General features: G+C 39.6%; 1 protein-coding gene and 1 long non-coding RNA gene across 2 annotated transcripts; one reads left to right on the top strand and one right to left on the bottom strand.

The window, feature by feature from the left end:
• Positions 1-3385: 3385 nt before the first annotated feature.
• TNFRSF11B (TNF receptor superfamily member 11b) lies at positions 3386-19707 on the bottom strand. The gene is made up of 5 exons (XM_084508111.1): positions 19379-19707; positions 9749-10118; positions 6215-6409; positions 5703-5927; positions 3386-4549 (listed from the first exon to the last, which is right to left on the bottom strand). The coding sequence occupies exons 1-5, from the start codon at positions 19406-19408 to the stop codon at positions 4161-4163; spliced, it is 1209 nt and encodes a 402-aa protein (XP_084364237.1). The 5' UTR covers positions 19409-19707; the 3' UTR covers positions 3386-4160.
• Positions 19708-19896: 189 nt separating this feature from the next.
• Positions 19897-22891, top strand: LOC311431016. Its single transcript, XR_014689189.1, has 2 exons — positions 19897-20034; positions 20549-22891. It is a non-coding gene; the product is annotated as an uncharacterized lncRNA (long non-coding RNA).
• Positions 22892-25171: the final 2280 nt, after the last annotated feature.

Genomic DNA, 25171 nt, shown 5'->3' on the forward strand with positions numbered 1-25171 from the left:
TTGAATTACACAATTTATTGCAATTCTGAGCCCATTCCAATAGCCCTTGCCCTTAGATTTGTCCTTTGACTCGACTGGGAACAGTCAATTCCACAACAACTATGGCCTTAGGTTTGTTGATATTTTTATCCCTCCTCACTACTGAGCTTATCGCCGGTATTGGTTTTACAACCTAATTAAGGAGAAGGAAAAAAATGTAAAACACTTTTTTTTTCAGTTATATTTCCCTCCCCCCCCCCCCTTTTCTTTTTTAAATTTTATCTATCTACCTATCTATCTGTCTAGCTAGATAGCTATGCTTCCCTGCATTGTATCAACAAAGAAATATTTTAGAGGGTAGAAATTGGCCAAAATTGAATAGTTTCTAGTAGTCTGCAGAATTTTTTTTATTATTATTAATTTTTTTTTTCTATAAATACTTGTGTATCTCTGAGCCACAGTTTGGAATTATTTTAAGGGTCAAAATTCAGACACATTGAAGGTGATTTACAAGGAAATCTGATGCTGCTGCCTTGGAGATGGCAACGTTAACCTATACCAGGACATGTAGGATGGGTGTCAAAGGGTGTTGGTTGAATTGGGTTCATCACCACAACCTTCAAAGCCCTGGTACAGGTTGTGTTTGGTATGTGAGTGTGCAAGTGTGTGTGCTTGTGTGTATGTGGTGTTTGGTTAGACAGGTGAGCATCCCTGACCAATTCTTTCAGCCTTAGTTATCCACCTCTCCTAACTTTTTAAATGATATCTAATCAGGTGTTATTTTAAATGTTCATGGTATATTACTGGTAATTTTACAATGAGAGCATCCATGAGGCACAGTCAGGGGCCAGGAATCTATTGTGCTTGGTGATGTGCACAGTGCAAAAAAAAAAAAAACAGATGATTAAAGAGCTTAATATCTAGTTTCTTCTCTAATTTCCCTCCTACTCCAAAACCTCTTGTATTTTCTGAGACCCAGGAGACTGCCTCACTGCAGGACAGTCTTTTTTATTAAAACAAACAAACAAAAACAAACAAACAAAAACAAACAAACAAACAAAAAAAAAAAAAGGGTTGTAGAAGATTTTGGAATTGCAAAGTTCTGCTTTAAACCCGGGGTATATTTTTTTTAGCTTCACCACTAGCAGCGGGGCTGACCAAATGGTTGCCTTCATCTGAGTCTGGCCCAAAGCTGAGGTGAAGGCAGGCACTGCTACCCTGGTCAGGGCACCCTGAGCACAGCATCCCTTTTCATATCACCCCAAGGCTGAGCTCTGGCTGCTGCTGGTTGCCCCCAGCCCTTGGTTCTCCCTCCTTCCCCACCACACACCTCCTCTTTCCTCCTGCAACCTTCCCTGAAAAACAAACCACCCCCCAAACAAACACTTTTTTTCCAAGCAACCCTCCCACTTTCTGATTGCCTCATCTCTCCCTCATTATCCTGGGCCTTGCTTTTGTTTGTCTTGGCTATTTTGGGCTGGAGGCTCTTTGGGGAAGGGAATATGGTTTAAGCATTGCCTGCTCACAACATGAAGTGTTCGATTCCTTCCAGCTGAGCGAAGCTGAATTGATAAATGAGGCATAAGCTGGCCGAGAAACGTCTACCTGACTATGGGCACCTGGTTAGCTGCATCAGCTTTAAAAGGTGTAATTCATTAAACATGTTACTTTATCTTTAGGCAAAAAAAATAATAATCCTATTTTAAAAGGCACGGGTTACAGTTTAATGCTAAAGTCTCAAAGGAAAACCAGTAAAGTCTATGCTGTACTGAATGAAGCACAGCATATGGTAGCTAAAGTGTAACCTTATTATTTTCTGTGGCTTTGAGAATCTTCTGCAGTACCATTATTCAGGAAGGTCCACAGACAAATACAATGTTATTTATAATGAGTTATACAGAATTAGTTGCAATAGGGTAGTTTAAATGTCTTCATCAAAAAGGTAAAAGCAGTATGAAGTACTGAGTGAGAAGCAACTGTGCTTTACACTGGCATATTAGCTGTTAGATTAAGTCCACTGATTTATTTTTTAACGATAATGCTACTTAATACTATAAGTATACTGTCAATTACTAAATTCTTATCTTAAATAGATCTAATGTAGGAAGGATTAGGATGGAAACATTTGTAGGAGGTGTGTAGGATTCCTCTTCATTTTGCTGGCAATAGCATGCTTATTTTATTTTTAGTAACTGCAGCATCCCAAACTTCCACACCTGGCAGAATCATAGCAAAATCTGGGCTCTCTTTTCCAATTTGTGAGTCTGTTGTTATCAACTTTTAACCTATTTAATTATATGTTTATATAATGATATAACAGCTTCTGTTGTAAACGTATGAAACTGATTTCAAATGAATTAACACAAACGCAGGATTTCTTGTGTTCAGCACCATTTTTCAGCTACACAATGAATTAGATACTAATATTAGCATGTGAAATATAAAAGGGAGTTTATTGCTGAATAGTTGGACTTTGATACAAAAAGTGGTTTGAGAATTCAGTGAAAAATGGAAACGGGTACTTTAAAGCTGTGTTTGTACTCTCTGTAAGAGAGCACTTTTGATGAGCACCTATCACATCCACCAGGGTTCTCTTTTTCATTCTTTGCTTAAAATCCTCTCATCTGCAATACAGGAATATTTGTCACTCAGGTCTGATGGCTTTTCCTTCCTTTACACAAGGGAAAGGAATATGTTGCATACGTAAGCTCTGTTCATGTAGTTTGAAGTAAAAAAAGAAAACACAGTACAGTCTCTCTCTGCAGCCACCAAAGCCTTTGGCTTGTATTGTGAATGATGAGTAGCCCTTAAACTTATTTGAGCTTTTGGTAACAACATTCATACACTGTTCCCCTTTTCTTCAGTCCTTTTTTTTGCAGAGAGAGCCCATCTCTGTGCAGGTGCCTCATTCTGCTGAGGGCAATGGCAAGCAATTTTTTTTTTTTTTTTTTTTTTTTTTAATGTGACCTCTCTGTGCTCCCTTCCTTTAAACATAGTGGCAAAATGTAAGGCTTTCCAAGCCTGTCAGGGCCTGTGCATCATCTTTCCTCCATAAAATTACAAGCTGTGGTTAGGGCAAAGGTTGTGAGCTCTCCAAGAATGATGCCAGGCCAAGGGTGATGTTGGGCCACATACGTCTATGGAGTTGTAACCGATTGCATAGCGTCTACCCGGGCCCTCTGAACTCGAATACTTTAACATTTTATATTTATTTATTTATTTATTTTTACGCCTGTACAGTGACCAGGAAAAGCTAGTGCTGGTCAATATTTACTTGGCTCACATATTAACTACTAGACCAAGCAGGGAGTTAGCAAAGAGCCAAACCCAAGATAAGCAGCGAAACCCACGTGGAATGTCCCTGTTATTAGTTTCTACTTCTGAGTCAGGAGTAAAACACCAGTCGAAAAGTAAACTGAAAAATTTAATTGTTTTATAAAATAAGATTATGAAATTCTATGTAAAAATCCAGCTTCTTAAATATGGTACATTCACTTCCTCACAGAATATTTAAATATTCAGGTCACGTGCTATATTTTCACCACATTTGAGTTAAAATCGTTGGATAAATTAAAACATCCCTACCCAAAGATACCACAAGTTATACAAATAAAACTAAGTAATAATACTTCTTTAAATACAAAAGGTAAAGATATTAAGAACTTTTAGAGCATGCTACAAAATTTTGCCAGAAAAATATATGGGGTCATTTTTGTTTAACTAGAAAATATACAGTGTGCTTTTCATTTATCTTCCCAAAATTCTGTCTCATACAATTTCCATTTAACTTAATAAATATGTACAACAAAAATGTTTATACCTCAAAGAATATAAATAGCAAATACTGTATTAGAGCCAGGTCCAGCATTCTTTTCTCCTCTAGTGACTATAGTGGGGCTTTTCAACTCTGAATGTGCAAAAATGCTGAATCGGGCTCTTAGTGTTATCAACAGGTTAACAGCTTTTACAAAAGTGATTTAAAAACAAACAAACAAAACGTACAAACAAACAAGAAAAAAAATAAAAAAAATCTCCAAGAACACTGCAAAAGACTTAGAGCTATTCCAGTCAGGCATTTCTATAAATAGTAAGACATAATGTAGGGAAACAACGTTCCAGTTTAATTACTGCTGGCAGTAATTAGAGAAGAATTGTCAGTGGAGAATGAAAAATATCTTGAATTAGACGCATCTTACTTTCACTGATTTAATTTGGTTTCCTACCATTTCTACTAAGAGTTTCTGGTATAATCTATACATTGTAAATCTTTGAAGAAACTTAATGACCTTCTTCAGACTTTGTATGGTGGTTTTTGGAAAGTGGTATGTTTTCAAGTGCTTCAGTCCATACATTAAACCTTTGATGGTGTCTTGGTCTCCATTCTTTATTCTCCACAGATTGAGAAGCTTCAGAACTTGCTCCGTAGGTTGACACAGTTTCATTGTGCGCTCAATATCTTCTTTTCCCACTTTCTTCCCTGGCAAGCTTGCCATCAGTGTGTTGAGATGTTCAAAGGTGAGATTTGGGTGGCCAATATGCCTTAAGACACTACTTTCACAAAGTTCAATATCTATAGAAAGCAAAAAGAAAAAACAGGTAAGTATAATGACTGACAATGGTACAACGGCCTGTAAAAACTTCCAAAATATTGCAGTGAATATTCCTGCTCCATTTTTTTTCTTTATGCCAAATTATTCTCTCAGCACTGCTGTTTTTTTAGGATCCAATTCTGAAAAGCACTTAAGAAGGTAATTAACTTTGCAAATACAAACAGCCCCAAATTACGTACAAAGTTACTAGCAAGTATTTATTTCCATAAGCTTGCTTAATTTATCTTGTAAACTGTTCTGTGTACATGATAGGACTCCCAATATTTGTTTTCAGTGAATGAAAGTTTTGCTCTTCTTCAGAAATGTCTAGGATGGCTTTGCTAAAACAGTTATTTTCCATTTTGAAGCATTCTAGACATTTCACAATCTGACATAAGCATACTTATTTAAAAGGAGAGGCAAAAAATACATTTCTGTAGCGTTTTTCAAAGATATTCCCAGTGGACAAAAGGTCATGCAAATGTGGTGGTTGTTGATGGTGGCTTACATGAAAAGAGTTAGCTTGGCTTTCATAAAAACCTTGGTGTTAACATTGCAGCACTACTTCAACTTTGACACCTGTCTTGGCAGATTCAGCACCAACAAAGCAGTCAATTGGCATAACAAATAGCTACCAGAAGGTAAAAAGAAGGGAATGCATGTCTGTGTATTCCTTATTCCCATGTGTTCCCATCCCGCAAATAGATGTCCTGGTTCAAACTATCAATCTCCACTTTACAAAAAGAAACCAGAAAATTGTACTTTCAGTTGCATACATCCTGCTCCCTCTAACCTCAGCAGCCAGCGCTCAGATACAACTGCAGGAAACGTTTTTCCCCACCTAATCAAAATTCTTCATGCATTGCACAGCTTTAGAGGGGGATCTGGGCTGTGGCACCACATACTCCCAAGTGGCCTACAAGTCTGGGAAGAAGTCAGTCCTCTGGGCTGATGAGGAAAATGCTCTTCCTGCTTCCCTTAAGCTTCACTGTGCTTACTGCACCAATAAATCTTTGTCAAACCCCGTGAGTCCTCAGAGCACAACACCTCACCAGAAGGAATCTGATCCCAAGCAAGTTTTAAAACGCCTTTTAGAAGGTTGCTCACGATACAAGTGCTATCAATATATGGTACCTTGATTAATCTTCTTGGCTATATCCTGTTCCTTGTTTTGCTGCTTCCATAATTTCATAAGCTGGAAGGTCTGCTCTTGTGAACCGTGCCTTTGTTTAATCCGTTCAATATTTTCTGTGCTAAGCTTTGTCCCAGGCAAACTGTCTGCTAGCAAGTTCAGCCAGTTAGGCACAAGTAAAGTAGGAACAGCAAACCTAAACAAAGCCTCCTCGCACAGGGTTACATCTGAAAAAAAAAAAAAAAAAGAATATGTCAGTTGTTGTAATGTCTGTTGCCCTGCTTGTCTCTGGAGTAAGTGGCATGCAGCAAGGATGTTAAGTAAAACTGTTTAAAAAACACTAGAACTAAGAAGCGGTCTTTACAGTGCTGTTGCTCACTGGCTACATCCAGTTCTGTAGCAGGCAAATCAGTGGGTATCTTTAGCATAAATGCTGATACTTTCATTATAACAATACTCAGAGGTATGTTTTCAGAGCACTCCTGTTTAATGTGATACATAACATCATACATACCTATTCCACATTTTTGAGTTGATGTATCTGTATTTTCCTGACAGATGTTGTCACGAACTGCATTTCCCTTCAATGCTATCTTGAAACCCAGCGCACTACAGTTTGTGTGCTTTTGGCAGGCTGCTTTGGATGATGTTACATTGGAGAAAAATCCCTCTGGACATCTCTTACATACAGTGTCACTCTCAGGGGTACCTGTGGAAACAGGAAAACAATGCATCCAATTATATATAACCTCAACTGGTAAAAAAAAAAAAAAAAAAAAAGAAAAGAAACAAATACATATATATTCTTCCCAAAATTGTGATGGCTTCTGTTTTTCACATATCTAGTCTATGCAGGAATCACAGTAATGAAAAAAACACTTCATTATTTTATTTTTTTTTTAAAACCTGCTTTCAGAGATTGAAGTTCCTGTTAAAGTAACAGAATAAACAGTACTCTTAAATGCACTTGTTATCAATTTCTGTAAGGGTCTTTAAGTCAGTAATTACTTGAGTCTATTCAGATATTACATGATGTCTGACCTTCACACTTCATCCATACAAATACTCTGTAAAATAATTAAATGGCACAAGACATTCCTCTAAATTGAACTTTGTAATAACTGCGCAGAACCTTACTCAAATGAAGTACTTCAGCTCTAGCCAAAAATAACTCAACTAAATATCAACTAAAGACCCTCTGATAAGTACTTCCCCTTCTGAAGTATCAAATTATTCAGGAAAATATAATTTCACCAACAGTTTTGAACTTTTTTTCTTGGCTTGAATGTTGGCTCTTTAAAATATTTTTTAAAGCAAAGAAAGCACCATCTAGTATAGGAAAAATATTTAATACACATTCATTTATTTTTTCATTTAATTCACAGTTATTCAGCCAACATTTAAGCAAGTGCCTCAGGTCTAAGATCTAAGACTGCATTATTGAACATGGACTTAAGCACATGCTTAAAATTATTTGGAAATAATTGGAAACTATATTTGAATATGAATGTGCCTCCATCTAGTGTATTTTGGTAGTATTTGCATGTGGATGCTTATTATAATGCTATCAATAAAGTAGATTTTATTTATTTGGGACATTTCCTCAGAGAAGAAGAGTCTTGAGCTTTCAGCTAGCCATGAAATAAACAATATTTGAGTACACCTGATCTACCACTTCTTTCATCAGACAGTAAGTGAAAACAAAGGGGGATTTTTTAGCTGTTGTGCACCTGGAAATCACAGCCCTTTTGTATTGCCACCCTCCCAAACCCTTTGATTTCTGCAGCCAACAGCAGAGGGGCTGGGGAAGGCCGCATGCACGCCTGCCTTGGTGTTTGCTTCCCCAACAGGCACTGCCGGTGCCTCTGATCTGTACAAAACTCCAGTCAACATCTGCACCTGAGCAGGCAGCAATTGCTTTTTTTCTGAGAAGTCTGAAGTTTTAGCAACTTTCCCTACTACAGACACGTGTTTCATCGGTGAGGAAGGGGAAGAAAGGAGAGTCCCTGCAAGCGGTACATCAGCCTGTTCAGAGCTTCCCCTGTAACCTCACCAGCTTCTGCTTCGCCACTTATCTGCCCACCCTCGTTCAGGGCACAAACTGCCGCAGCCCGTCTGCCGGCTCGCCGCTCCCTGCAGTTTGGCTGGAATCCCCCATTCTCGTGGGGAAGCGGCAGCGTGGCAGGGAGATAAGGCTGCCCTGCAGTGGCCCTGATTCCCAAGCAGGCTGCAACCCAAAGCTCTGCCAGGTACGGGGCCGACCATGGCAGCAGGGAGCACAACCTGAGTTGCTTACATGCAGAAGTGGGGACGACCAAAGTTGAGCGATCTGCCCGATGTAAGCACTAGCTACCAGCAGTGGGGAAACAGTCGGATTTCATTTCTAATGCTGTATGCTCTGAACAAGGCTCTAAGCCATGCTGTGTGGCAGTGGAAGCATATTTTTCTATGCTCAAGTTTTATTTCATCTGAATTTACGTCAGTACAAAGTTCAACAGTATCATATAGCAGGAAGACAACGTGATCTGTGCCCATTAAATTCTTAGTCAGTGCCTCATCTCCAAAACAGACTGTTGAAACAGGGGGACACAATTATTTTTACAATGTTTTCGCTCCTTGTTTGAGGTCTGCTTAGGTTTAGCTGGTTCATTCTGATGGGCTTTTGGAAACCGACTTTCCAATAAATTACACGATTCAACAATTGATCTGCTTCCAAAGTTTGTTTCATTTTGAACTGAGGAATTCAAATTTATGCAGCATGGTTTCACTGTGCTTGCAGGGTTGCCTGGACAGTTTCGGCTTCTTTCTTTGTCTCCTGGGTGGGCTTTCTGAGAACTTTGTAATTTTTGACTCGCTGCTGAGATACGGCAGCAGCACCTCATTAACCCAAGCCACGAGCTACAGCAATGTAGGTTAATGAAGGTTTATAACATGGAAATGTGGCTGTTGCCAATGGAGCTGCATGGAAATGCTTAATGGTGGCAAGAGCAGATGTGACATCAGGGTAGAGCTCGCTTAACCAATTACTCAGGCAGCAGTGACATTGCTCCCTACATTAAAGATGTTCTCCAGTGTGATGTTTATAACCAGAGAAAGGCCTCCTGAGCTATCACTCAGCACAGCTCTAAAATGTACAACCGGTCCTAGCATTTCTCACTCTGTATGTGTAACTATTAGGGAGTAGTTCTGTAGCTCTGGAGATTAGCTGCCTACAGGTTTGCATATGAGGTGCCTTGATTGTCTGTATTCCCTTCCTCAATGCTCTTCTCCAGGAAGTTATCGGTCTCCAGTACAATGACAGTTTACAATTCTTTCAGGCTGTATTTAATATCGGAGCTAAACTGTGCCGTGACATTTGCCAAATGATAAATAATGTATTTTGTTTGGAGAGAAGAACTTATTGGTTTAACAATTTGTGTTGTCTCAAATGAAGAATACACTCCACTGAAAAGCGCCGCTTCACTCCGTATCCCCACCAGACATTCAGCACAGTGCCAGTCCGCTCGACAAAGAAATGGCTGTTTGTATGATAATAGCAACAGTTTCCCAAAGAGTTCCACTTAGGACAATGATAATTAATTATTACCACATATTGCTGTGCTGCTAGAGCTATATTAATATTGTTATAATTATGCACTTGGTGTCAAACACTTAGTGCTCCTGGTGTTTGTCAAGATATACAGTTGCTTGAAACAGCAGATTTCACAATGAAAAACATTATTATTTATCACACACACAAATACTACATTCCAGATAATGTTCCTTTAAAAGAGGCAATCCATCATGTTTCTCATTAGAGTGCAATTTGCTACATTTGCTACTGCCATTAAGTTATATATTACAGTAGGAGCAGGGTATTCCACTGAGAAATCTTCCTTTGGCTACGGTCCAAATGAAGCAGACTAGGAACAGGTTCAATTGCCTTTACAATTTACTGTCCTGCACCTTCATCTGGACAAGCTTGTTTCCCAATCTTGTAAGCACCATGAGCTTTCAACGTGCTGCAGAGCGCTAATTACTTCTCTGCTTATTGAGAAGTGGAACGTACCTGGCTGCGCGACACCGAACCCGGGAGGACACTCCGCGTGCTTTAAGCAAAACTCCAGCTCCAGGTACCTCCCCTCGATGCACTCGCAGACGCGGTCCTGCGTGCTCGTGCACTCCTGCTTGACGTACTGCAGCTCCTTGCAAACAGCACTGCAGTACTGGCATTCATCGTTGCTGTTCCAGTCTTCGGCGTAGTACTGATCTGGGCAGGGGGCACACACCGTCGGGCTGGTAGCTGTACAGTGCTGCTTTACGTAGCTCCCGGGAGGGCACTGGTCACACATCACTTGACGAGATGTCCCTGGGTCGTAATGGAGATACTTGTGGGGAGAGACATCCTGGACGGACCACTTGATGGAGATGTCCAAGAGCTAGCCACAGAGAAAGAAAACATTGGTCATGTTGGGGCACCACAGACTCAAAGAAACCTATGCTTTAATGAGTTTGTGAGTCTATCCACATTGCTATTTTCAAAAAATGTTTGTGTTTCAAATTGGTAAATTATCCAGCTTCTGGATTCTCCCATGTCTGTCTCAGAATGGGAAAATTTCAGGGCCTTATCCAGCAAAGCTTCCTGACGTAAGTACTTCTTTGTTCTTCACAGAACTGCCAAACCTACCCTTCTCCCACTTACATCCTTTTATTATCACTGGGCAATCATCTCTGCCCCCTGATACCAGCAAACCCAGCCTACTAGTTTCACTGGCATCATGCTTGACGTACAGCAAGGCAGGGATTATCCACGCTTGCCTTCTTGAGCATACAAAGTATCTGAGCATACAAATCTGACAAGCATACTGTACCACTGCTACAGACACATTTAAAGGATGATTCCTTACAACGTGTATATTTACCTGCAACAAATAGCTAGAACAATACAGATGGCTTTTTAACACCTTCCATTTAATCGTTCCCTGAAATACTGCAGCTCTGGGGGTAAAACATGCCAGTCACTGCAAGTATAAAGGGGTAGCTTCAGACAGAGGTAGAGAAAGCTACAGTTAATGAAAGGTGCATTAAGGACTTAAGTGAACAAGCTGGAATAGGAATTTAAAGCATTAGCTTGACCTATCTAAAACCACAGGTAGAGAATGCTTAATGCTGTCCTAGGAACAGGTCCGGTGCCACCACATACAACCCCTCTTGTTTCCTCCAAGTCTGCTTAGCTTGTGAGATTTAGGCTTTAATGGTCTGCCCCTCTGTGGAGACAGCCTTGAAATCACGTCATTTTGGTCTTGTAATAAAAACTTTGGTTATGTGATTCCACCAAAAAAAAAGGACTCTTGTTTACTTCCCTAAGTACAGCCCCTACTCTGCAGGATTTGCCATGAGCTCAGGCTTCACACTGAGAGCACGGATGTACGTGCTGCCTCCCTTTTAAAACTTGTATGGTTTATAAACGTTAAGTAAACTGGCACTGAGTGAAAAAAAATTTCTAGGTATCCATTCAAATTAAAGATCTAGCTTTGAAGGTCTTTGCTGCTATTTTAATCCCAGCTAGCTAATGCAGAGTTGCAAATTCAATTTCAAGAATATATTTTCCTCTTTTCCTATGTAGATGTCCACAAAGTGTAAGCGAAATTAACTATTTTTATTCACTTAGACTAAATTTTCCTGAAGAGGCTTCACCTAAGAGCCTCACTTTTGCCACAGCATGGCACTTATTACCTGAAATTCTTATTAAGGCAGGAAAAGATAATTAAATCATTCACCTGCATTAACACAAGTCAGAGCATTTGCACCAAGTAATATGAGATGCCTAAATTAGGAATTCAAAATATTCTTAATTGCATTCTCATGTTGTCTGTGAATCCACTTTTGATATAGCTATGCCTAAACAGGCTGAAGAATGAAATGGAGATAGTACGGATATTCCCCACAGCCTCTTCTAGTTACCCTTCACCCTGTTACTTTTCTATTTCTACATGTAGGGAATCCACTTTTTCTTGCGATTTCAATGCACAGTGTCTTCCATTGTAAGAAATTCCTCATTGCTCATTGAGGTTTGATGATGATGTACAGCTCCATTTTTCTTAAATGACTGGATCTGTTTCATGCAGTCTATTTAACAAGAGGGTGCAGCACATTTTTTGAAAGTGAATGGCTTTCCATTGATGAAAAGTGCACCCACCCTTGGTAAATCTACCACTGTTACGCTAGTAATAAGGAAGTCTTGATAATCACATCAATTACTGATGTGCACATTCAGGTTTTATTCTATGTTTTTAATTCAGGAATAGGTATTGTAACATCCCACAGAGTCCCAGCCTTTCATGGACACATGCACTCCATTCGCAGAACGTAACAGACTGCAACATGCGGCACAAATGCCACAAAGACAAGAATAAACCTATATTTCATGCAGATGTCTGTGGAAGCCCAAGACAGTACCACACACAGATGAAAATCTGAAACTGTGAAAATGATTAGGGACAGCAACCCAATATGCAGGTTGTGCCTACGCTGTTCTTGCTCATGCACTGTCAGGTGCCAAACAGTTTGGTGGACCGTTTCAAGGCTGATCAACTTCTCTTGATAACATGCAGAAGTAAGATTGACAATAATTTGTCTATTTTTCTTACACGACAATTTACTCTGGAAATCATATCTAAGAGGCAAGTGAGAGGTTGAGCTGCAGGGGATGATTCACAGCTTAAAAGAATTCAACTTCTTTAATTGGGGTATGAGAGCATGGGGTTTTGTGGGGAAAAACAGAGGCATTCCCTTCCTGAAGACCCAACTGCTAAGTGAAGCAAGTCAATAACAATGCAACACAGCTGCAGAGAGGAATTGATTCAAATTTTAATTATAGCATCATTCAGAAGAAAAATTATTATACAAAGGTCCAGACTGAGAAGAGCAAAACCATACCTGAACAATATGTGGGTGAGGCTATGCTAAGTTTTAACTTTGGAACACCAAAAAGCTATGAACTATTACTGCCAAGCAGAACACTTCATCTAAATGAATGTAACCAATAAACATAATAATACGATTAATATATCAGTGTCACTAGAAGGACTATCAGTCTTTGTGTGTCATTTTTTTCTTTGTGCTTTTAATAGAAAAGCACATCGCACCTGTCTTCCCTTTCTTCCCCAAAACACACATTATATTATAGCTGTAATAATCCATGCCTGAGCCATATGTACTCTGGGTCAAACTCTTACTAAGTAAACAATTATAACTAAAGACCTTTCAGTCAAACTAATGCTATAAATGCAATTAATATCTTGGTATTTTACCAAAACATCTCATACATCATTTTCAACACAGAGCTAGATTACCCACTACTGTTATGGTTTGATTGTTAACATTTGTAACTCATTGCCACAGGACATCCTAAGTGGTGGTGCAAAATGCAACAGGACGTAGTAAAAGAAGAAAATTCACATAAAGGTCAATTAAACACAAACATTGCCTCTTGATCAGGAAATCCCAAACCACAAATTGCTTGAGTCTGGAAGAATGTTTTGGAAAAATATCACTATGTTTCTACCTTTCTCTTGAATCTCCTCTATGCATCAAATCCTGCCACAGACAACAGGGGTGTTTAGGGACTTTTTAGGGCTTCTTCCTAGTCAATTTTTTTCTTAGACTCAGTGTGGCCATTAGTATGTTGTTAAGTACATTTCTAGACTCCAATCCCCAACACCACCCTTCTTCATGAGGCTGCTGTAGGTCTCTTAATAGTACTCAGATTAATAGATCTGCAAGATTGTCTTCTATGCAGACAGAAAGCAGACAGCACATGTGACTATTCTGGTTATTAACACACAACCTTGTGTTATCCTTGAAGTTATCCTTGAACCAAGTGCCCAAGCAAAACCAGTTTTTCAGAAGATTTGCAAAAAAGCAGGAAAGGTGGTGGAAGGTAATTAAGCAGGATTTTGGAGTTTTACTGCAGCAACTTGGTGTAAACAGAATGAGGGACTTCTTGTCACAAAATAAACTAGAGGGGAACTTCACTAAACTGTCTTTTCCCCTGGCCTAAGAAATACTGACGAACATCCCCCTAGTTGTGCTTAGATTAGCAAGTTGGGTCACCTGTTACAGCAGATTTGTACAGCAAAACAGATGGTGCTGAGCACCTGACATCCACATTATGCATGATTTGGCAGGGGTTAATTGGGACTAACTTCAATCTGCTATCATGGACTGAGCATGCTTTAGTGGTTACGGCACATCTGGTGCATCTCTGGAGTCCATCTCTGGATTTAATTTCATCAATCCAGTTTATTTTTGTAAATCCACCTTGTGCGCTTCTAAGTCTGCTCTGATGTGCAAACTGAAATACAGCAAACAAGGATGATTGGGTGAGGCCTTTCAAAAGCATGTTCCTGAATCAAATTAAAATGCTAATTAAATGCATTTTATGTCATTCCTGACATTTCTCTTAAGCCATGCCAGGACCAAGTTGGTAGCAAATTCTCAGTCACGTAAAGCCTCTGATTGAGCTAGATGCCCATACATAAAGGTGGGCTAAACTCCTGAATCTCTGCTGTAAGGAATAGCACCGCTGGAGCATGTGTAAATACAGTCATCAAACTTCCTAATCCCAAACTGTTAGTCTTCCTGAGAGCTGCACAGAAAGTGGGATTTCTCCTAAAATCATGCTGTCATTGGCCTGTTTTGCACTTAGTGCAGAAAAAGGCACATTCCAGTTTGAAAGAATTAAGGAACTTGAGGTCTGGCTTCATTTTACCCTTTAACCTTTAAGAAACTGAAGTGGGAGTCTACTTAACCAAAGTTATGGATTTATCATTCAGTAGATTGCATAAAAATCTGTTCATCCTTGTTTAGGAGAGGTTAATTCAGACCAGAAGAGGTGTCAAGAAAGATGAGAAGGAAATGCAGAGCCTCGCCATGAAGAGTCAATAGCTTGACAAGTCAAAACAATGCCTATAGACTCAGTAGAGATAGCACACACATGGAAAGAGAAGAACTTTCTTGATTAGAGAATAATGCTGGGAAATGAACAGGGGATTCTCTCGTCAGAGGAAGTTTGGGAACTGCCTTTTACCGAGAAGCAGGTGCAAGAAACCCAAGTACTTCAAGTATAGCCCTTGACGCATTTCTGAAAGCAAATACGCTGCTCAGATTCCTGGAAGACCTGAGGAACAGACACAAAAGACATAGGCATTCCTCTACAACTTTAAGCCCTAAGCAAGTCCTTTACTTTCCCAAACCAACGGAAGCCAATGATTCTCAGCACCTTGCTCATCTCAGCGAAGTAACATTTACTCTGACTCAGAATGCACTCAGTTGTAAAGGGTGATCCTACCGGCAGTGAAATGCAAGGCTCAGCTTAAAAAAAAAAAAAAAACAAACCTGTTTGTTGTTGTTGTTTGTTCTATGAATACGAGAAGCTATCAGTAATAGAATAATTACCAAAACAAAACAAAATCTAGTATCATTAACTACAACTGTCAACCTGTCAGGTGAAATTCACCTCTAGAGCCCTGGCCCCAGTTCTGAAAGGACTGAAAAGTTCAGTCCTCTTCCATCACCCCGGGACAGTTCCTCTCAAGTTCCTCTCAAGATTAGCCATCTCCATGCAAGGACTTGGGATGAACTGCAAATACTGAAGTATAAACCCAGTGTAAGCCAGTGTCATGCAAGTATATACTGCGATAACTGAGAGCAGGGTTTGCTGATAAACATACTGAAGCCTTTAGCTTAGTGGATGATAGCAAAATTGGACTAATATTTGTAAATATTCTAATAGTTCAATGTTTTTGTAATTTTACTTAGCATGTTTTATCCAAAAATGAGCTACCCAAGGCTAAAAAGCAATTCTTTGATTCTGTCGCTAAACACATTAGGCCTAAAGTAATATTTTTCCATACCATCCTTACGTCAACATACACAGAACAGTCAATCCTCACATAAAAGGCCTATGCAGTCCATTTCTTTGAGCCCTTAGAAGCTGCTTTTGAAAGAGAAATAATGTGATAGTAAAATTTCATTTCAGATCTCAGGCATGAAAAAAAGTACACGCCCTTTTCTTTCATCTTTAAATGTAAGGCAAAGAGCTGTTTGCCTTTTCTTGTTGAATTAAAATGAACTGGAAGACAAAGCCAATAAAGCAAAAATCTTTCAAGCATCATCCCCTTAAATCACTGCTTTGTGAGAGAAAATAAAGTGGTTTTTCAACATATGAAAATATTATTATATAGCTTGGTTTTGTGGTTTTGGTTTGCAGACCAAAGGAGAATGTTTAATTTGCTGAGAAAGATAAATCTGTTTCAGTTTTGCATTCCACAACTATTCCTAAGCATATTTTCCTGCTTGATAAATAATCATTGACAGCATTTGTCAGATCACTCCTACTGTTTGCATTGGGTTGAAAGTAAAACCTCACAACTCTCCTACTTTGCTTTTCTACACAAAGTATTTGGACAAAGATAAGGTAGGAGGCCCTCAGTCCTGAGGCAGAATGCCTCACTGAAATCACCCACAGACCCCAGAGAAATCCTTGTGGCAAAATATAACACTGAATGGTATTAAAGAGGTCCCCCATACTAATAGCTTGTCAAATCAGAACCATATTTCTACATATATCCAGTACAAGACACTGTCATGCTGGATCAGATCCACCATCATCTATTGTAAATAGCTAGCATGAAATATTTGTCATGTAGGAAGAAATGACATCCATCCATCTGGCCAGCTGGGAAATTTTCAAATCTCAAACAAGAAAAGTTAAAACAGTAATTTCAGCTGGTTTGAGATTTGCTTATAAAGCTGTTCCACCATTCTGCCAACTGTTTCAATGCAATCTACTCAATTTGGATGTAACATCTACTTTTGAATAGAAGATGCTTTGTAGATTGGTGGCCACTGTTTTGTTCAAGAAATGTAACCAGTGACTCTCTTGAGCTGCCTGTATTCAAAAAATGTGGATATCAACCACCATCTTCGTTTCTCCATCTCATCTGTTAATGTGATACATTAGCAATTCGAATCTTGTAGAGACTTTTGTGACGCACAGCTAGTTTTCATTCAGAAAGCAATTTAGGGGTCTAAACTATTGTTTTCAATGGAAGGAGAATGACATTCAGCTGAAGAGCAGTTTTGTATCTTCATTTATGTGAGTTACATCTTCCCTGAAGCTTGTGGAGGGAGAAAGCAGGAAAGAATAACCAGCTAGTCACCAAAAGCTGTATCTTGTCAACAAATCCTATTTTGGAACATTATCCATCAGAGTGACAGCAAGACATACAGCTAGCCCAAGCCTGGGATGTTACCACCAGCACTACAGGTTACTGCTGCATTGAACAGAATCACTAACAACTGACGGGGTAGCTAAAGAAACAATAAGTCCAACATTGTGGACAAATACCAAAAATACTAAAGAGATATCTTTCTCCAGGAAGACCAGAGTGGTAATTCCACTGGAATGAAAGTTAACTACAAAAGGAGCAAAATTAAAGTTTCAATGAGATTAGAAAAGTGTGTGTAATTTAAATTCTGACAATATTTAAAAAAAAATTCTTCTGGTAACTTTGGTGTTTTATTTTTAACCAACATACATGCAGACAGACAAACAGAAAGAAAGAATGAAAGTCAGACAGAAAGATAACTCCTACACTCACAGGCTGCAAAGCCACCACTGCCTACACACTGCAAACCCAGCAGGCAGGCCAGAAAAAGCATGTCACATGTGCCCAAGAGATCCAAAATAGAGAAAGGTCAAGTTTAAGGGTCAAGATAGTTACGTGACAAGTAACGAGATCCAGCTCTGTGGAATTTCTTTCAATTCCGTCCTATTTCATAATGCTTGTCTGTTTGTAAGCAGTTTTAGTGTTCCAACAAACACATGCATGCACTGCCACAGCAGGTCCCCTTTCTGAAACTAGCAAAGAGGCCAAGGCTGGAAGTACACCATGTCCAAACTGTCCCGTTTAGCTATGGTGACTCCAAACTGGCTTTAAGGTATGTGAGCCAAACACACACAACCCTCAACTGCTGTCGTGCCTCCTACAAATGCTTTTATAAAAACAGAACCTAAAACTGCTCTCTGAGCTGTAGCACATCTGACAGCACTTAAACTTCACAATAACATGAAATAAATTCCTTTTAAATGGAGGAAAAAAAGAGTTGAATGATGAAGCTCTCTGGTATGTACTCCTGTCAGTGTGATATATTTCAGCTCAGAGACTCCACTGCCAGAGGATTATGCTGAACTTCACCAAATGTTATTACTTTGTGAAAGAACATGAACAGGCACATTACACCTAATTAAAACCAAAATGTTGATGTGATTATTTTATGACAACCACAGATAAGAAGGCAAGCTGATAGCAGGCTATTTGCTGAAATTCCCAAATTGACATTTTGTGCTTCCGTATAGAAAAAGAAGGAACATCATAACTTAGACGAAAAAGTTGCCTTGCATTTCAATTTGCCAACCACGAGCCTGACAATTTTTGCTTCCCTTGCCCCATTAATTGCTTTGGTTTGTTTCTCAAAAAGCTCTTTCAGAAAGTTCTCCAGAAAGTAATAAACATGTATTACTCATCGGATCCTGGAAATCTCAGGGCATTTATAAAGAGCTTTCAAAATAACTGGAACTCAAAACTAATGTTCTACCACAAGGTTAATGCCACTGTACTCACCAAAACAAACGAGAAAAAAGTTACTGCACAGACACATATAATACCCTACTTTGAATATTATTCTTAATGTTTTTATTTAAAAGTTTTCTTATCCAAAACATGAATAGTCTCTAAGTAGATGTTACACAGTATCTGTCTGTATGCAGGTTTTAATTAAACTGACATCATACAAAATTCCATGCAGCTAAACGGATTAAATGGTATTTTGAAAGATTTACTGCACTGTTAACATCTCTAAATTTGCATCTGGAAGTATCTTTCTGAATCACCATGTAAACAAAAACTTATTAAAGCAGGGGCTTATACCAGTTCTAATAACCCGACATTTTCTGTAAAAGCTACAGACACAGCTACTAATTCATCATTTTCTTGCACATGAAGCTGAATTTTCTAAGCCAAAATAAGCACCACATGCTTGTGCTTTTTTTTTTTTTTTTTTTTTTTTTTTTTTCTTCTGGAGTCCACAGTGGTTTTTCAGGGAAAGAAAGCCAGTATCTGAGACACTGACTCGTGCCACTGTAAGAAAGATTATACAGACAGGCAAGGATGGAGCTTTTGTAAATCAAAACCAAACATTCCAGCCTACTATTTCTAAAATTCATTCCTAGATACAGTGTTTTATGTTAGTCCAGTACAATGAAGCCTTACCAAGGGTGAGAGGAAAATAAAAAAGAAGGCAAAAAGAAACCAAATCATGCCACTACCTTAAGAATGTGAACAAAATCTCTGCTTCCTCCCTGAAGCTGGATGTGTCCATCTCACTCCAAACCTCACCAGGAAAACTCAGTGTGATGAAATAAAAAAGGTTTACCAGGAAATCAAAGAGAATGCAAAAGAAAAGAAAAGAAAAGAAAAGAAAAGAAAAGAAACAAACCAAAAGCAAAACAAACATGAAACGGAACAAAACATCTATAAAACAAAACACAAAATAAGAGCCCTAGGTCTTTACAGCCTCATCTCTGAAGCCGTACTGCATCTTAAAGCCTATCTACCTCTCTGAAGGGACTTACCACAAGTGTGCAGCACAGGAACTTGTTCATTGTGGTCGGTGGAAGAAACCTCAGCGAGCTGGGAAATCAGGCAGAGAGTCAGCTAGTGTGCTCCAGCCTCCTAGCAGCCTGCTTACATCCCTCAACATTAAAGACACGATATATATATAGTCCCGGTGTAACAGGAAGCTTTGGCTCAGCTTTGATCACTCATTCCCTACCATGACCAAACTTTTCTCTCTCTCCTTTTTTTTTTTTTTTTTTTAAGGAACCTGTAAAACTTGATGACTTAATGGAACCCTTTGAGTGCTGTTAACCACAGACTGGAAAATGAGGAGGGAGTGTCAGGGGCTGGCCAGGGGAGGGTTTAATTGGGCTCTTGTCTGTCTGTCTGTCTGTCTATCCCCCCCCCCCCCCCTTTTTTTTTCTCCCCTACGCAGCTGGCTTGGCAGGGAGACACGTGCCTCCAAGACAACATGTCTCAGCAACCAGGCTTATAGGGCACTTGTTTAAAAAATCACTGCTGGCAGCTGAGCTGTGGGCTCTGCGGCCCCACAGCCAGCTCTCACAGGGGGCCTGGAGCTCACCCAGGGCTGCCATTTCTCACTGAGCCCGTGGGCCCCTTTCTGCCCAACTCCCCAGGGATTTCCAGGAGAGAGGCTGGCTGGGAAACAAAGGTCGGTAAGGGGGAGGCGAGGGGAAGGAGGAACCCTGCTGGTTTCCCTTCCCTGCTGATGTGGGAATGAAAGAAGCAGCCCCACCGCCCCGGCCAAGTGCTCATGCCGACTGCTGGGCAAGGGGCCCCACACTTCTTCCTTTCTCGTCTTGCCATGTGGTGTTTTTAGTTAGAAAAGTTTTTTAGTTTATTTATTTATTTATTTATTTATTTATATATTTTTTTAAAGAAATATGAATCAAACACTGCTGGGTTTGCATCCCTTTACCTTAGCAGGTCTGGAGAACTGCCACAGGGCTTTGCCCCATTAGGCCTGCTCTAGGCTGCTTCCCCATGCTATGGATGAGAGCACAACTTTCCCCTTGAAGGTGTGAAGAAAGTATTTCTTCTCCCAACCTGCAGTTATCCAGAAAGTGATTATCGTCCATATTTCAGATGCTGTGGGATCCTGGGGTAGAAGCCAAACCTAAACGTGCATCCAGTTTTCACAGATGGTTTTCTGTTCTATTTCACAGGCCAGACCAAAACCTCATCTCTGGATATTCCAGCTCTCAAGCGTTTGAAATCTGGAGCCCATGTTGGCTCTGAATTGTGCAGTTTTGCCCCTTTGAGTCATGAGGCTATGCGGGATTGGCAAAAGAATGAGGTGGAAAAAGCTTGCATATTATTTCATAAAAATCCAGCAACACTAAATCAGGAAGCCATAGCATACAAGATGGACAGCCCAGCACATTCCTGCTTTACACATCTGCAACTGTTTGAACACCCATCAAGCTTAACCAAAGACTGAAACAGATGCTGGTTACACTCAGCAGCACAATAAAAATTCAAGAACTTGCATTAGGGATGAGTTCTTGGTAAGAGGGAATATGAAAACTGTCATGGAAATCTGACCACCCAGAGGAGTATTGCTGACATCTGTTGGGCTGCAGTTAGCACTCAATTGCTACTGCAACTTGAATGGATGCTGTAACTGTTCCTGTAATCTTTTCAGAAGCATTTAGTACTTTAATATCTATTCTTAGATATATTAATGATCATACTGTCTAGACAAAGAGACAGTAGGGCTGTGGACGGGATCTTTCTCTATATTATCTTTGTGGGGTGGAGGGAAGGACCATTTTTGAAATGGACATCATTGACCATGTACAGGTATGCCTGAGTATGTTATTCTTTATATAGGGACCAGCTTAAAGTGTCACCACCACTACACCAGATCCATCATCAGAAGTTATTTAAGTCAAACTAGGTTTATCCCCTCAGAGGCTAAGAGCTAGGACACAGCAATGTATGTCTTCTGAGTGGGAACATCAAGCTCCAGTGTCAATTCCTAACCTTGGGAGGTAGGTGATGCCAGTTGCTCTCCTCTCAGATACAACAGAAAGAAAAGTACCAAAGCCATAGCAAGCTCCCATGGTTAACTGAACAGTGCAACTGAATTTCAGTGGGATTTATATTGGGCTTTGTCATCTCACTGCTGGTGCTAGCCATAAATACACAACAACTGGCTCTCTAGAGAAATAAAAATGCAGCTCATAAGCCTTTTCTACTACAGGTTAATGTTTATAGAGAATGTTGTTCGTATGAGAAATTTCTAGAGATCCAAATTTTTTAGGCCACGAAACAGACCAAAAAAAAAAAACAACAAAAAAAAGGCATTGAAATTGTTTAGTTGAAAGTGTGGCTATGGGTAAGAAGAGTCATCTTCTTCAATAGATCTACTTTTTCTTTGTATTTATGTTTAGAGTTAGATTTGCTGACCTGGATGATAAGACATTTTACTGCCATACACAGTGAAAAAAAAGATAAAAAACACAGACTAATGAGAACAAAACAGATCCTCCTGAAGCTCATTCACCTTAATGGATGGGGACCAAGGTGTATCTGTCTCAGTGAGGAGAGCAGATTTGAACAGATGCTAAGGAGACCATCATTTTCGATGCATGGACATGAAAGTTTCAACTTTCTAATCCCGTCAGAGCCTGTGGAGCTGGCTGTGGATGTTAGGAGGAAACTATATAGTTGTACTTAGCATGTTTGATCTGAAAATCACAAATAGACAATAAATACAGAATCCCACAATGCCTTTTTTAGTGTGACTTTCCAGAGAAGAACTATGCTTTAACAAGGTTTAAAGTGCAGTTTGAATGTTTTCGCAAGTGTTTTACAACGTTGCCACTTTGCCTTTGGGAATTAGTTAAGATGTGCTTTGCAGAGAACAGAATCATAGGACGAGGCAGCAAACCCTGTAATAAACACTTGTCCATGCTACAACCAAGCTGTTCTCAGCAGTGTTTAGAAGAACCACGTTTGTAACTACATGCCATAACAGGGAAAAAACACAGCCTGGAATTATTTTTTAAAAGTTATGTTCCTGTAATTATTCATTATCCATAACATAGTTTACAAGATGTAATAGGAAAAGAAACTTAAAAATCAAGATTTCTTCTTTTTACTAGCAAACCTGAGATAGTGAATAGAGGCATCGAGTTGTCTGTTCCATGACACAGGAATATTACTAGTATGTTTTAAAAATAATTGTTTAACAGTGATGCAGTAACAGTTATCTGGTTAAAATAAATGGTTTATTGCAACTTGTAGCCATACATAAAGTTGGAGAAAAATGACCACTTTTATTAGGCAGACTGAAATTTACTGATACTACTCTGCTTTCAATCTGTAATGATGTGCTTTTGGTAGGACATCAGCTTATTGATTCAGTAGTAGACATATTTCCAGACAGGTATTTGTCTTTCCCTGTTTTTTATTCTCACTATTTGTATTGCCGTCCTGGATGTTATGATTGTTATAAATCTATTTTTGTTCCCATGCATCATTATAATCACTGGGTCTATAAATGGCTTTGCTCTTTAAGCCAGTCTGCTATCTGGAAAAACTCACAAGTCCAGACCAGTGAGTTGGTGCTGGCAGGTGAACGCTGTGTAGCTGAGTCATCTCAGTATATCAGTGTGATGTTTATTGAGCCGAAGCAACAAACAGTGGGAAGACTGTGGCTTCAGGCTCGGGACTCAAAGTTCACCACACATTGCATTTTGAGAACACTCAGAGCTTCGTCATTAACAGATTTCTGTCAAACTAAGGGGGAGAGGGATCTCAAAAAGATCAATTGCTTCTGAAAGCAAACGTATTAGTAGCTGCAAGAAGGAAACAATCTGGCATTCCACCATGCTGTTAGAGCAGCCCCTTAGAAATTAATCTCTCTCTTCAAATTTTAAGATCTGATGACCTGAACTATCCTGGGAAAACTTGGAAATGGAGGCTTAGAGAAACCTGATGATCTTTAGACAGTGTACCAGTGCAGGTAGCAGGAAAGAGTGTTTGAGATTTTGCCAAATTAAAAGAAAAAACACTACAGATATTTCCCCATCCACATACTCTCATATAACTCAGGAACCATGGGGAAAAGATTTTGTGCCAACATATACTGAAGGAAGAGAAAAGGTATTTAGCTAATAATGTTGTCAAAAGAAAACTTATACCTAAGTGGTTAGTTTTGTTTTAACTGCATGGCTTGTTTTATCTTGTAAATGATTTTGCCTTATTTGTTGACACCTTGGTTCCTTTTGTAAATCTGAGCCAGATACTAGGTGCTAATATACCAAAAGGAAAACCTCATTTGTCAAAGCATGTATCCAGAGAAGGAAGATGGAGATTGACATACCGGAACAGATCTTGAGTTGGATTATAGGATTTGAAGGTGGCAAATGAAGGAGGAATAGAAAAACTGGTATCACAGAATGCATATATAGTCACCAGTCATGAACATCTAAATACAAACATGTCCAGCTTCAGAGCAAAGAAGGACATATATTTTTGCCATGCTGGGCTTGCCTGTCTGATGAATTAAGCCAGAATGTGATTATGAAGAGTGCTGGTTACCTCTATGGGCACCCTTAGCTAACAGGTAACATTATCTGCTCTGTTTTCCATTCCAAGTGGATTCTTACTGTGTCATTTGTCTGGCTTTATGAATGTTTTGGGTTGTATAAGCAACCTGAACCAGGTAGGATCAAACTCCTTACTTTCAGATGGCTGTGGCTGAGAGTATGCTCCGTAACTCTGTATGGTAACTACCAAACCTCTGCACTGGAAATGTGCATCCCATCTCCTTCACAGTAACTCCCACTAAGAGGCAGACAATGGTGAGTGTATGAGATGCTGGAAGGCTGTGAACCGAGAAATGACTGTTTCATTTAGTCATTCCTGCCCTCACCTTTTTGGCCTTGAATTCCTTCCTAACATAGTCTCTGTGGCATCAAGAGGCTTCCTTCAATGATTCAGACCCTTCAAGACACTTTGGTCTAGTGCCTTCTGAAAAAATCAGTCGTAGCACCCAACCATTTGATAAGAAGGAATTCATTGTTCCCAGAATCAACATTTCCAGTTAACACCAATACTCCAAAAGGGACAGCACATACTTTACCGAAAGCTAAGGAAACTGGAACTGAAACAAGACAAGCTTTAGCCAGTAAGACTTTCTGGCTAACAGGTTTTTCTTTTTTGTCTCTACTAATTTGCTTTCTACTCTGTAATTGAAGGTCACTGGTTAAGGAAAATGGTCCCGTTAGCTCATGAGGAGCGGCTGTAATTTCATTGCTTTCAGTCTGACTTCATTGTGTATATTTGGGTGCACCAATTTTCCCTCCTTCTGGTTTTCCACATACACAAGGATGTCAGGCCAGCAACGATGCCATGCTCGGCCTTCAGTGAATTTTGCATGGACATCTGATTTTTTTTTTTTACTTCAAACTCTGAAGCTGAATCCCTCAGACACTAGGTTCTTTCAAATGTGAACCAGTTGTCGACTTGTGCAGCGGATTGCTGTCCTCTCCCCCTTCCACCCAGAAAGGTCGGTAGAGGCAGTTGTCTTCTATGAGAAGAAGCTGGCTGCTCCCTGGCCCGGGACCTTGGCTGCTTCTTGCAGCAGTAAACTTCTACAGGATATCAGCAACTTTGAATGCTGAAGCATCTGAAGTACCAATGAGGTAAGAGACTGGAATCTCAAGTGTTGTGTTTTACTGAGGTTTGACAGAAAAAGCACCGCGAGGAAGTACAGCCATTTAAGGAAATGAACCAAAATAAGAATACTAGGTATAAAGCTCATGTTTTCCAGCTGC

The sequence above is a fragment of the Aythya ferina genome (genome assembly GCF_964211825.1).
Source record: "Aythya ferina genome assembly, chromosome: 2".
Classification (NCBI taxonomy): Eukaryota; Metazoa; Chordata; class Aves; order Anseriformes; family Anatidae; genus Aythya; species Aythya ferina.

What these genes read in the sequence shown, in the direction of transcription:
- TNFRSF11B (XM_084508111.1), bottom strand. Translation starts at nt 19,408, where the DNA reads ATGAACAAGTTCCTGTGCTGCACACTTGTG. An exon ending in GTTCGGTGTCGCGCAGCCAG is followed by an intron (nt 6,410 to 9,748) that starts GTACGTTCCACT and finishes CTGTTTCCACAG; the next exon opens with GTACCCCTGAGAGTGACACT. An exon ending in AGCCAAGAAGATTAATCAAG is followed by an intron (nt 4,550 to 5,702) that starts GTACCATATATT and finishes TGCTTTCTATAG; the next exon opens with ATATTGAACTTTGTGAAAGT.